At 46.9% G+C, this 14436-nt stretch overlaps 1 protein-coding gene across 2 annotated transcripts; it reads right to left on the reverse strand.

Annotated features, from left to right (window-relative positions):
- Positions 1 to 753: 753 nt before the first annotated feature.
- On the reverse strand, positions 754 to 13518 carry Zscan25 (zinc finger and SCAN domain containing 25). 2 transcript variants are annotated; one of them, XM_048785194.1, is made up of 7 exons: positions 13225 to 13518; positions 12868 to 13009; positions 10441 to 10849; positions 9175 to 9376; positions 8505 to 8596; positions 7232 to 7355; positions 754 to 2491 (listed from the first exon to the last, which is right to left on the reverse strand). In XM_048785194.1, the coding sequence occupies exons 2-7, from the start codon at positions 12936 to 12938 to the stop codon at positions 1662 to 1664; spliced, it is 1728 nt and encodes a 575-aa protein (XP_048641151.1). In that variant the 5' UTR covers positions 12939 to 13009; positions 13225 to 13518; the 3' UTR covers positions 754 to 1661. The 2 variants fall into 2 exon arrangements, with proteins under 2 accessions (XP_048641151.1, XP_015357427.1); XM_015501941.2 differs by lacking the exon at positions 12868 to 13009 and having other exon boundaries at positions 13225 to 13513.
- Positions 13519 to 14436: the final 918 nt, after the last annotated feature.

Raw genomic sequence — 14436 nt, forward strand, 5'->3', positions numbered from 1 at the left:
AAAGAATATGACATTACAAGGCACCATCAAACAAATGACATCTTGCAATTATAATGACACACAGTCGACAAAAGAAAAACTTAGCAGCCAGTGTTCAAGGCACAGCGTAACAATGTCGCTGCAGTGCAATCCATCCTCATTATGCCGGGCCCAGAATCTTAAACAGCAAGAAAACCCTTTTTGATGGCAAAATAATATAAGAAAATGTAAACACAGTTGCAAATACTGCAGCTTCTAATTCTTAAAAAAATGTTCTAAATGCCTACAAACATCAGTTTTCCTGAATCAGCACTCATGAAAAATAGGTCACTACCACTTTATATCTCTAATTGGTATCCAGGACCCCAAGTATCTCGGGAAATAAGGGTTCAGATGAAAAGGACAGAGACTATTAAGAGGTAGGTGGTGACTGCAACTCAGGGAAGTATGCCAACAGGACCAAGAACACCTGCCAGGCCCAGAGGGCTCATGGGAGTATCCACAGATTCTGAAGATCAAGTGCATCACAAAAACACACCATCTGCAGAGTCAGAAATTTTCCCCTATCACATTCACTGATGTATCTCGAGTACCAGAAGAGTTCTAGGCACATTGCAGGGCCTAATTACTTATGAAATGAATCAGATAAGAACATATAGAAAGGGCTGGGGTTGTGGCTCAGTGGTAGAGCGCTCACCTAGCATGCATGAGGCACTGGGTTCAATCCTCAGCACCACATAAAAATTAAATAAAGATACTGTGTCCACCTAAAACTAAAACAATAAAAAAAAATTTTAAAAGAACATATAGAAAAGCATTTTTATATGTCAGATAAAGTGCCATTGATATAGGGCATTAATACTAGTTCATTTAATCTAGTCTTTTGGCAGAATGCGACATTTTTTAAAAATACAGTTTATGTTTATTCATGATCAATAGCAAAATATTAATTTCCTAATAGCTGTTGTTATAGTGCAAGGAATATGCTGGGATGGGAAAATTTTACAGATGAGGGAAGAATATTACAGTCAGAGAAAAAGGCTACAAATGAAGCAAAACAAAGGAGACTGCCTAAGAGAAGATCCCAGCGGGGTGGAGGCCGAGGTGAGGTCCAGCAGGGAGCAGGCTTGCAGAACGTGACAGGAGGCCCTCACATGGCCCTTGCAACACAACACACTTTGGAATCCTCTGTGATAACAAGGTCTCGTCTGTGTCTGTCATTCACCACGGTATTCTCAGTGCCAGGAGCATAGCAGGTGTTTAATAAATATTTGTAAATGGAAAAGTGTGGGGTGAGTCTGAGCTAGATCTCACAGGCAGGATAGAGACCCAGGATAATGAGCTTCAAGCTGCCAACCACTGACAAAATTCTGCCCCTACTACTGGACTTGGAGGTGTGTCCAAACACCCAACTGACGGGAAAAATCACAGCCTGAACTAAAGTTCAGAATACTGTTTCCCTTAAAGGTTACCAGAAAAACCATAGGCACCACTTAGATAGGATGCATAGGCGGCTGTGCCCTCTGGGAGCTCTCAATAAGCCAGACTTGTCCTCCGCCTGGGTTTGAGTCAGTGGAAAGGAAATGGCCCGAGAGCCTTCCTGTATGCCATCACTGCTTGTCCTCCAAGCCCATCAAAAAGATGAAGGATACCCTGGGGCAGGGATTCCTCAGGTGGTGCCCTCACTGCACCGGGGGCTCCAGGCGATGCTGGGTCTTCTGGTGCCGGTTGAGGATGGACCTCTGGTTGAAGCTCCGACCGCAGGCGGGGCAGTGGTAGGGCTTCTCTCCCGTGTGGATCCTCTGGTGTCGGACCAGCCGCTCCCCTTTGCTGAACCGCTTCCCGCACACCTGGCACCCATAGGGCTTCTCCCCAGTGTGGGCTCGCCGGTGCACAGCCAGGTTGGCATTCCTGCTGAAACTCTTGCCGCACTCGCAGGTGTAGGGCTTCTCACCAGTGTGCGTCCTCCGGTGCACCTGCAGGTGCTGCCTCCGGCTGAAGCTCTTCCAACAGTCCCCACACTTGTAGGGCTTCTCCCCTGTGTGGCTCCGCTGGTGGACCTCCAGGTGGTGTCTCTGGCTGAAGGTCTTCCAGCACTCATTGCACACGTAGGGCCTCTTTCCCAGATGGGTCCTCTGGTGTTTCATAAGGTACTCCCTCAAGGTGAAGCCCTTCCCACACTCCACGCAGCCATAGGACTTCTCCTCTTCATGGGTTCGCTGGTGTCTGACGAGATTGGAGCTCCGACTGAAGCCTTTCCCACACTCGGGGCACTGGAAAGGCTTCCAGAAGGAGCTCTGGGTTTTGAGATCCTCAGGCAAGGAGACACTGTGCTGCGGAGCAGGAAGTCCTGGCAGGCCACTCCCGGATTCCCCAGGCTCCTGCTCACAGGCTCCTCCCAGCCCAGGTCCAGGGACAGCAGCTTCCCCAAACCTCTCAGATGACAGCCCAGCAAATGCCCCTTTAAGGTCTTCCTGCTGGGGTTTTGACTCCTTTTCCTTGCTCCCAATGCCTACAGGAGAAAAGAGACCAAGACTGATTCCATGGTAGCTACCAAAGGCAATTTATGTGTTAGAGCTTTGCTTCCAAGGATGGCCCACTAAGAGCAGCTTCTCTTTTCCCTGTGACTAACAACTTCAACACCTTTCACTTCTGTGGATCCTAAACTCAGAACTTCCTTTACTTCTTCCCACTCCCTACCCTCATACAGAATATATGCCAAATTTTAATCCCCTCTCATTTTCAGACTTTTCTTCAAAATCTATCTCAGTGATTCTGAGAAATACACCCTGGTTGTTCTCGTCCCCCAGCCTCTTCTGCACTGATGTCCTCAATTAGCACTTATTTACACGTGATCTTGCTGCAAATGCTAATTTACATTCACCTACGTGTTCTGCCTTCCCCAAATAATTACAAACCCACTCCAATAACCTGGCCCTACATACCCTGCTCCCTCTACCTAACCAAATATCATTAATCTGGGCCCCCTAGGAACCTGACAGGGAGCTGCGCAGGGAGATGCTGGCTGAAGGAAGGAGCCCAATCTGTAACTGAAGCTCCAGCTACAAACCAACTCTGTGCTGGTACAGCTACCAGGACTACATATACTTAAGATCATAACTCCACCTAAGAAAATAAATATAAGTTCCATGTACATAGTATCGAGTTCATGTGCAGATTTCCCCAGGAGCTAGTTAAAGTTCATACCTGGTACTTAGTTTCAGTTTTCCTACTCTTAACACTTCAAAACTGGAAACTACCCAAATGAACCTTTTCTCCTGTGTGGATCCTCTCCATGAAAAAACAAACTAATTACAGCTCCACACCATGAGGTCATGAAGGTCACATGTCCTTGTTAGGAGGCGCATGTTGAAGTATTTAGGAGTGAAAGATCAAGATGGCTCCATTTTCAAAATTATTCTGAAAATACATTTTATGGATAAATATGACAAATGTTAACAATTATTGAAAAAGACAAAGGTATAAGTGTGTTCACTATAACGGTACACTAGTCTCAATGATTTTTGTGGGCTTTTATTGTAGGTTTGAAAGTTTTTACAGCAAATGTTTAAATATAAAGCTGGAGGGAAATAAATAAAATATCTAGGCAGAAATGAAAACACTAAGACAAAGACGCATTAGTACAAAGAGAATGGAGTCAGAGAACTGGTTTTGAATGTGGCACTGGCTACTTAATAGCTATGGGATTATGGAAAAATCAATTAATCTCTCTGAGCCTTACTTTCTTCATCTTCAAAATGGATAGTACACTGATAAAGGTTCCTGTATACACAGCAGATACGCAATGGTAGGTGGTATGATTTTAGCCCTTAGACCAGGCACTGATTTCCAGCTACTTCCAGAGAATCTCCCCCTGGATCTCAAACTCAAGATGGAACACTCCATTCTTCTCCCCCTTAGGAAAGCACTTCCCTTCCTTTCTCACAGTAGCACCAGTTTCCCAGTCCAATAGCCAGGATCTCAGCCTCCTGCTTGACTCTACTCTCTCCTCTTCTCTAGCTAATCGGTGACCAATCCTTGGAAACACGCCTTGATAAACCACCTTCTTCACCACTGCCAAGTCTGGTTCCTGCTCTGGCCCTATGCCTGTATCTCCTTCACCCTAGAGGTCAATTGCAATAACACTTTCATCACATTACTCAACACTGCAAACCTCTACCAGAGCCCACAGCCCTCAGATAGTCTCACCCTACTTACCCAACTCCTCTTTCTTTCTCTTCTGAACACTCATCTTTCACCCCAGGATCTTGACCATCTTGCAAACAAGTCTCCTGGAGTCAGTGTGTGTACATGCTACTCTCTGCATCCATTATTCCAAATCAGCTTCCAAATTCCTGTACCAGCCCAATCTCCATCTGTTTGTTCCCATAACTGCATTTATGATCCAGACCATAAGGCTGGCAGTTAGTCACTCTCTAATGACAACAGACCAAGGCCTGAAAGGGAGCTGAGAACCTGCCTGGCCCAGCGGTCTCCCCAAACTCATCTCCTTCTTATAAATTAAGCAGCTTGGTCCTGTCCCACACTGCTATCTTTGCAAGTTCTGGGATGACATGGGATTGAATCCCAGGTAGACCTGAAGGCTGGCATTCATAGCAGATGGTACACTTGGAAAACAGAGATAACTGCACAAAGCAGGGGCTCCTGTGATGTACCCAAACAGAGGCACACCATGCCACCTAGCAGAAACACTTAGGGATATGTATCCAGGCTGTTTGGAGACACGGGGCTGGTGAGAGGACAAACACGCACCAGGGTCTCTAAAAGTCAGAAACAGCCAGGAGGGGGTAAGCACTCTTGAGGATGGGAAGGCATCACTGCAGAGGCACACAGCTAATGGGGATTAGGGCTCTGGGAAGCTGGGACTTCTATCCAGGGCACATCACAGGAGCCCCTGCCTTGTGCATTTATCTCCAAAGTTTGCACATCTTTTACCCTGTGGCAATTACGAACCTCTATGTAAAACACACCAGCATCTTTTGCCACCCACATCACCTTGCCCTGGACACAGGTCCCCAATTCCCCCTACCTGGTGCTCCACCCTATTTCAAAATGACCATTATCACATGCACCTGGCCTCTTCACCAGAACTGTAAGACCCTAGAGGGAAAGCATTTTAACTCTTCATAGTGAATGGTAAAGCACTGGCCATATAGTAAGTGACAAATAAATCTCTGTGGGTAAATAAATGAATGAATGCTAACTGACTTATGAAAGAATCAGTTAATAATATTTGTACAAGTACGACCAACAAATATTTGCAAAAATGTTCAACATCATTTGTAATTAGGGAAATGTAAATCAAATGTGCACTGAGATTTCATCTCACACCAATCAGAATGGCAGTCATCAAGAATATAAAAATAAATGCTGGAGAGAATGTGGAGAAAAAGAAAAACAACTTTTACACTGTTGGTGGGATTATAACACAACCACTATTAAAATCAATATGAAGGTTCCTCAAAAGACTAGTAATGGAAACAGTATGTGACCCAGCTGTACCACTCCTCAGTATTTATCCTAAAGAACTAAAGTGATCACACTATAGTGATAAGGCATACCCATGTTTATAACAGCACAATTCACAACAGCCAAACTATGGAACCAGATGTCCATCAACAGATGAATGGATAAAGAAAATGTAGTATACATGCACAGGGATTTTTATTCAGCCATAAAGAAAAATGAAATTATGTCATTTGCAGGAAAATGGATGGAACTAGAGACCATTATGTTAGGCAAAATAAGTCAAATTCAAGTCTAGAGTCAAATGTTTTCTCTCCTATTTGGAAGCTAGAGAGAAAAAATGAAAAGAAAAGGCGGGGGATCTTTCATGAAAATCCAAGGGAGATCAGTGGAGGAAAGGGACCCAGGGGTGGAAGGTGGGGAGGGAGGGAAGTGCCAGGGAGTGATCCTGGCCAAACTACATTGTTCTATGTGTGCATGTACAAACACGGAACAAAAAACCCATCGTTATGTACAACTATAATGCATGAATAAAAATTGTGGAAAAAAAAAAAATCAAAGTTGGGCAAAACCCCCTCCCAAAAAACAATATTTGCACAACTAATAAAAATATGTGGGCTGAGGATATAGCTCAGTTGGTAGAGTGCTTGCCTTTCATGCACAAGGCCCTGGGTCGACCCCCAGCACTACAAAAAATATATATATATATTTGTGCTAGCACCATGTTTGCCACACATTTTGTCCTCACAATGCCATGAGTCATGTGAGTCATTTCATGACTGAAGAAACTGAGACTTGAAGAGGTCAAATGAGATGGTCATGGTTAGGAAGGGAGGGAGGCAGGATGGAGCCTCTTGCATCCTGAAGGAAGCACATGACCCTCTTGCTCATTCTTCAATGTATTTCAAAGTGAGAAAGGTCAGATGGGATCTGTACAGATGAAGGGTCAACACATAACATATAAGGTTTTGAAAGGAAAAAGAAAAGAGTTAGCGGGGAGCCGGGTAGGCTTGTTCCCAGCCACGTTTTCTTCTTCTCCCCACTGTTCTCATTCAACCCACAGAGATTCTTCCTACGCTCCTTGGTCCCTGGTCCCCATGCCCTGTAGTACACTCTGCTGGCTTCCCCACAGGCCCTCACCCTGCACTGCCAGCCCTGGTCTCACTCCTGCTTCCTCCTCCCCTATGGGCTCCTATCAGTGCAACCACAGGTCAAACCCAGCCACCACCTGAGGCAGGCCCATTGAGAGTCTGCTTCCTCTGTGACACAAGCCCACACTTACCTGTCCCATTTCTAAATCCTTACTGCACGTGTGCACGCGTGCACTCACACACACACCCACAGAATGCTCCAACTCTTTCCTGTATATTAGTCCAGGCCACTTCCTGCCCCAACACAAAGCTACTGTGTGAGGCCTGCACTCAGGGAGTGCTCAATAAACACTTGCTGAATGAATAAGACCAGGTGTTCCTTTTTGGCCGTTTTCCCTCTTGCTCTGAAGGCAGCTAGGGACACACACAGATGTCTAGGGATGCTAATGACTGACCTGTCTCACTGGAGCCAGAATAGCTGCCTCGTGTTTTCCTGCTCCACTGTCTGCCTCCTCTTGACACAGGAATGCTCCCTACAGCTGGCCCATGTTCCCTCCTCACCTGCCATGAAATCCACTTCCTTTGTCAGCAGCACCAGGTTAGGGCAAGATTCCTGACCTGGAGCTTTCAAAACCCCTCAGCTTCTCACCTTTGGGGTGGAGACAGAGCCTTACCTGAAGAGACCCCACAGTCCTGTGGTTCCACATATTCCCCAAAGCAGTCGATCTGGGCTGGGGTCACATGCCTCCATTCCTCCTCAGGGAAAGGCAGGGCCATGTCTTTAAAGGTCCCCAATCCCTGAAACAACAGATTGCTATAAATAAAGAGAGAGTCCCTAAAGAAGAATCATCTAATGGCCACAGTGATCAGAGGGAACAGCACAGGGCTGAGCAGAGCAAGACAACAGAAGGAAACCAGCCTCTCGGTGCCCTGGGAAATGAACCAACCACCTCCTGACAATTCAGTGAAAGAGTGATTGACTTGAGTCTCTGCTTCAGCAGCTCAGCTTGTCCCCACAACTCCAGCTGCCATGCCACTTGGTCACCTGCACTCATTCATCAGGCATCACAGAGCCTGGGAGTTGCCCCACACTTTCTCAAGCCCCATCTTAAGAATGACACCACATTAAAAGAATTGGGTCCTCATTTTCTCATTCACTACACCAGGAAGAAACTCTATGGCAGAAGGGGTGGGTCTAACCAACTGGAAAAAACACTGTCGCTCCTCGACCCTGCAAACCTCCCTGGAAATCAGGAACGGGAAATAGCCCAGACTGGATGCCCAAATATGGCTTTAACCATAGGTAAGATATGACTTGCTTCTTTTTCGTTCTGTCAAATTTTCTTCAAGAAAGTCCTTAAGACTCATGCCCTTCAGAAAAGTGTCCCATGGGAAACCCCACATCCCTGGTCACACTTAGCACCCTGTGGAAGGGATTCCAACTGGGGCGAGAGCCTCCCATCTGTGCTCTCATTACCCTCATGTGCAGCAGGTTTGCAAGTATTAACAGGGCCTCCACTCCTGGGATGGCAAGTATAGACCAAGAGACACTGCTCAGGGCTCCAGGGGCCCCAGCCTGAGCCAGATGCCATCCCTGGGACATCTCCAGAGCAGCAGCAGCAGAAGCACCCACAAAGGACATCTATCTCTGGGGTAACCACCACAGCAGAGACACACCTACAGGGATTCTCTCAATGTCTTCCTCCTCATGGTAAGAGAAATACCAACACATCAATCAGTGGCTTAAGGTCCAGGTATAAGAGTCAGTGCAAATTAACAACTGGGGATGGTGGCAGAACGGAGAAAACGACACAGCTGTATTACCAGAGGTAGAAAGGCCAAGCGACTCCACTCTCTGGATGGCACTTTGCATAGTGAAACTTTGGGGAAAGTGTACATTAGTCAAAGCAGCATCAGGATCTCCAAAAGGGCAGAGTCATGGCTCACCTGTGCTCCTGCTGAAAGAAACCCAGCTGCCATCTCTTGGTCTCTGGTGTTCATTGGAGGGAGGCTTGGACCCATCTGAAGAAGAGGGAGTGCTGAGTAGAGACAAAATGCAGGAGAAAGATCAACATTGTTGACAATCATCCCATTCAAAGATGTCCCCCATCCAAGACACACAACTTCAGAAACCTGCAAACTCCAGAGAAAAGTGCTTTGGTGCCACAATGACCCACACAAGGGTATCTGAGTGTCCCTTGCCCTGTCTTCAGCAGTGAAGACTGCCCAACTCTGTCATGCTCCCTGGCCACCCTCAGGAAAAAATTCTTTGAGATTCAGTAACAAAAAAAGTCACTTATTACTTTGAGGGGTACGGTTTGTCTTCCCACTTAATAAATATTCCCACATCCATTGCACAGTTCCTGGTAGTTTCTAGAAGGCATATGAGGAAGTAGAAACAATAAAAGAACATGATTCTAGACATGCCTTCCAGAAACCAGGGTCAAGGCAGAGAACACGATTTCATCTCAGTTTCCTACTGAGGTCAAGGAAATAACCGGGAACATTCAGAATTACACCTTGCACATACTACTGCTGGGTTTTTGAAGGACAGGGTGGTGACAGTTGGTACAGAGCAGTTCCCTGTGCCCTTCCATCTTCGCTATCTGCATCTTACCCTGCTCTTGGAAGGCCTGCGTCCCATCTCCAGGGTCCTGACTCAGCTGTTCTTCCGTTCTTTGGTCTAGGACTTGAACTCCTTCCCTGTGGGGAATCCCCCACTCAGGCTTGACCTCCACTGGCTCCAGGTGGACGCCTGGCTCCCAAGCACCTCTGCCAAGGGCTGTCTTCTGCTGTTCTCCCTGCATGTGGCATGGAACCTAAGAAAAATTCCCAACACCAATTAAAATGAGGCTTAGTCAAGACTGTTATGATGGGAGTTGAATTAAAACCTAAAAGGAGAACCACTGTGGCTTCAAGAGAGACAAAGGAAAAGCCAGCTGAGCTCCTCCTCCAACATCAGACAGGAGGTGGAAAGGAAGTGACACTCCCTTTATCAGGCCCTGAGCAACTTGTCTCTGCCCATGCTATTTGACAAGCTTAACTTGTTAACTGCCTTGACACTGATCAAATTTCCCATGAATTCTATCTCCAAGAGCCCAAATGCTGTCCTGCTGAGAACCTAAGCACAACACACTCACTATTAGAAAATAAACTTCCCAGTTGTAAAAGCAAAAATTTTTTAATTGCAAAGCCCAGACACTGTAATAAATTAGCTAATGAAAACAGCAGTTCTACAAAGAGCAAGGACAACCAGGAGGACTCACACTGAGATGCACTCACAAAAACAAAGACCTTCCTGGTCCTCTTTTAAGCTCCTGTGTGGGAGGAAAGCTGAGTTACAGAATGATTGCCCCTTGCCCTCTTTTCCCAGCCATCAATCAGGTGACTATACCACACAGTGAGAGCAGCATGGCCAGAGTCCCAGGCAACATTTATGGTGCAGTCAGCTGATATCATCAGAACGGCACCACAAAATCACATAGGAGCCTCAAGAGCTGATGTGGCCAACATGGAAATAGTATAGATATCGGCAACCAGTGGGTTCCCTGTACCCACAGGCATCTCCCCCAAGGCAGGGCTGGGGACCTAAAAACAATCACAACTGCTTTCTTAAGGCCTGAGGCTCACAAAGGAATCAGGGCCAGGCCTCTGCCCTGAGGCCTGAAGAGGAGCATCAGGCCCATCTGAGCACCAGCATCTTCCCTGGGAACAGCTCTTACAGCTGAAAAACCCACCACTCTCCAAAAAGTTCCTCAGCAGTCTGCGAGCAGAGGGGAGGTTCTACACCTCATCCACTCCACTGCTTCCTCAAACCTCTCAATTCTTTAGAACCCCTTCCCATGGCAACAGCAAAAGACCCAGATACCCTCTTCTCACCCACCGCCTTGGCCTCCAGCGCATTCTCTGTCAAGTCCTCCACCATGGTCACCAAAGCCTTGCCACTCTCCAGGCCATGATCCCGGATCCAGGTATAGAACTCCCGGGGCAGGATGGTCAGGAACTGCTCCAGCACCAGAAGCTCCAGGATCTGCTCCTTGGTGTGCAGCTCAGGCCTCAGCCACCCGCGACAGAGCTCTTGGAGCTCCCTGAGGGCTTCTTGGGGACCCGCTGCCTCCTGGTAGCGGAACTGCCGAAACCTCAGGCGAAAAGTCTCAGGACTGGAGTCTTCTCTTGCCCTGCCCCATGGCAACTCTTTCTCCAGTTTCACCACAGGAACACCCATTTGCTGCTGAGGATCTTCCGCCATCCCTGGACGCTCTTTAAGCATCTTCACATTCCCTCTCAGAAGACTGAGAATGACAGCATAAAAGACCCTTTTTAAGAACACAAGACACATGAAAGCTCAGACCATCCCACTTGTGTCTACATTAATGAACATTCTGCAGAAGAACATGGTAATGACCTGCAATGATGCATTTTCAAAAGGCTGAAAGTATGCCTTGACCGTCAAGTCAGCTAAATGATTTACCAAGCACCTCTTAGATACAGAGAATAAATAGAAAATATATAAGAGCTTACATCCCAAAGTAGCTTAAGACCTCACTGGAGACAAAATAAAACAATCAGGGAATAATATAAACTGGACTATAATTATGTTAGTCACAAGGGCCTACTTTTTCAATACTAAAGGAAACATACATTCAACACACACACATAATCACATACCACATAACAGTGGTCTATATGACATTGGTCCCCTAAGATTATAATAGATCTGAAGTTTTTTCACTGACTAGTGAAAAAGCATAGCCTGCTTCTACTAATAATAAATGACTATGTTATTAGCTCACATATTTACTAGTCTTTACTTTTCATTGTTATGTTCGGAGTACCCTCCTTCTACTAAAATTTACAAAAATTTACTGTAAAACAGTATGCTGTATTGCACCAACAGCAATCTCATATATCTTGTGTTTCCCACATCTCTTGATTGTATCACAAGGTCATGTCCAAGTTTATGACATCATATTCAATGTTGTCAACACAACAATGCATTTATCAGGATGTGTCTCCATGATTAAGCAATGCATGACTACGTGTGTGTGTGTGTGAGAGAGAGAGAGAAAGAGAGAGAGTATACACACTTTCCCAGGCATGCAGAAACAAGAAAAAGACAAGGAACTTGTCTTCTTGAAACTCGTACTAATACAGCAGACAAAAAATAATAAATGAAGAAAATACATAAAATTACAAGTAAGGACAAGTTCTAGAAATGGAATAAATAAGGTGCTCTGTTAGTGGCGACAATGGACTTGAAGAGGTTGAAGAGGTTTTTTTGTTGTTTGTTTTGTTTGTTTGTTGCAGTATCAGCAGCAAGACCATTTATTACAATGTTGTTTGCATGGATTCCACTAGTTATAAAATTTTATACTCATCTAGCGCTGTTCAGCTGAGAATGTCAGAATGCTGTACAAGCACAGACTCTAAGTACACTGACTCTTGAAACATGCAGGGAACAGCAGAAAAAAACTACTTCCAGTTATGTAACTTGCTGGAAGACGGTTTTTCTTAAGACATGATACTTAATTGAGACCTACAGGATAGAGAGTGAGCCAGTCATTCAAAGAGCATTCCCAGCTAGAAATTATTCTGCATTTTCAAGAGCAAGCCAAAGTCCAGTGTGGCTTCAGCAGAGTAAGGGGCAGAGCTGCATGAGAAAAGCTCCCAGAGCCAGACAGAAATCAGATTACCCAGGGCCTGCGCCACCATAAGAATTATGGGCTTTATGCTTATTTCTTAGTGTAGTGGGGAACTATGTATTTTTAAAAAGTCATACTGTGTGTCAACAGAGAATAGAGGATACAAAAAGGGAAGCAGTATTTCAGATGGTTCAAGCAAATGACGACAGATCTTTAGGTTAGGGTGGTAACAAAGCAGACAAAAATCAAAACATTTTGAGGCAAAATTAACAACTTTGCTAGTGGCTTGGATGTGATGATGTGTTTGGCTAAAGAAGAAAACAGAGAAAAATATATGCCAAGGTCTGCCTCCCCAAATACTTGGTATAGATGAAAAACATGGGGAGTTAAAAAAGGAGAGATTAATGTAAGTCCAAGTACTACTGAGAAAGAGGCTTGTAGTAGACTGGAGAATGAGTCCTACTAACCTCCGTGGGAGGCAAGTCGGGAGGCCTTAGGCTAAGGAGACAGATCTCAAATCCAAAGAAGCAGGAAAGGATATGGGTTTGCTAGGACAGATCACCCCGATTGGAGCAGAGAATAAGTAACTAGCAGGCGGCCCCTGGAGCCTCTGGTAAATATTCTGTTGGGGGTTGTGCATTTAACTACCACCTTTAAACCGATTTTACCTTTCCAGGCTACAGTACGTATTTCCTCTGCTGCATCGAATTTCTCTTTCATGACTTTCTAGCTGTTGCATGGGTTCACTCCATTAGGGTATCTACCGCTCTGCAGATGCAACCGTTTACCAGCGTCTGTCTACCTGATCCCCTGCAGGCAAGCATGGAGAGGGCCTCATTCATCTTTCATTTCTGCACTGGACAAACAGAACGCGCTCCGTAGCTGTTCTTTAGATGGCTGTACTACGTCCTATCCTAATTACTTTCGCTTTTCCAAGAGTTCGGCCTCGGTTCGAGATCGCCTCGGGCTCCTGGACCACCTGCATTAGGCCAAGCCTGGCCCGGCGGGATCAGCCCGGCTCCTACCTGAGTCGGCCGCGGCGCGGACATGCGGATCCCGACCCGCGGGGCCTCTGCGCCGCAGTCCGGCCCCGCCGCCCATCCACAGCCTTTCCCGCCGCCCGCTGCCCGCCACGGGCCCGGCCCGGCCCCGTTCCAGTTCACCCGCCCGGCACCAGCACCAGGTTCGCTTGTGCCCTCGGCGGACCGGAAGTGAGTGAAGAACGCTGTCAGACAGGTGCGCCCGGAAAGGGCCCCTTCCGTTTCCCCTCTAGGACTCCCGGAGGTCTCGGAGGTGCGTCTCGATAGTTGCGTGGCGGGACCGCCAGAGGCTGCTCCTCCCGGGCTGACGAAGAACAGGTTCCATTGCACCTGCTTCCCCTCCCTGGGAAGAGGACTCGGTGCATCGCCAGACGCACCACTGGACACAGCGCCTCTCTCCAGGGGCTTTAGAGTTGGTCGATGGACACGTGTCCGTTCTGTGCCGCCAGGGCTTTGTGCGAGGCGTAAGGGCAAAGCCCGAGGGAGGGAGTGCTGGACAGCATGGGTTCTTACCGAGTTGCGTGGACCCTGCGGTGCTGGAGGTGGGGGGCGGGGTAGGATTGCTCGGGGAAGGCTCCCTGGAGGAACCGGCACCTGCGCTCAGTTTGGGAAGGTGGATCAAAAAAGGTTTCCACAACAGGACGCATATCGAGCCCAGAGAGTGCATGCACAGGGACTGATGGCATTTCCACACCCCAGAGCCGCGGGAATCACCGACCACACTGGCATATCACTCAGCGTATGGAAAGCTGCCGAAAAGCTTAAAGGCGGAAAAGGGCAGATTTTAGAAGGAGGCTGCAGAGAAACCCTCCAGGAGAACTGAATAAGAGAGAGGAATAGGGGAAATAAACTGACTGATCAGACCAGACAGTTTGAGTAATGTAATCCAGGAGTGAAAAGGTGAGACAAAACTGGGGCAGTCGTGAGACTAGAGATTGCCAGAAGGGTTTAGAGGTGAAACCTATTTGGGAGGTAAAATTGGAAGATTGATTGGAGATTGGAGGTTGATCAAAAGGGTGGAGTTAGCCGAAGCGGTGGCACGCGACGGTAATTCCAGCAACTAGGGAGGCTGAGGCAGGAGGATCACAAGCCTCAGCAATTTAGCGAGGCCCTAAGGAACTTAGCTGGACTCTATTCCAAAAATAAAAACTATAACTCCCCAGGGAGGGGGAAGAGGAGGAAGAAGAAGAAAGAATG

The sequence above is a fragment of the Marmota marmota genome, unplaced genomic scaffold (genome assembly GCF_001458135.2).
Source record: "Marmota marmota marmota unplaced genomic scaffold, marMar, whole genome shotgun sequence".
Taxonomy (NCBI): domain Eukaryota; kingdom Metazoa; phylum Chordata; class Mammalia; order Rodentia; family Sciuridae; genus Marmota; species Marmota marmota.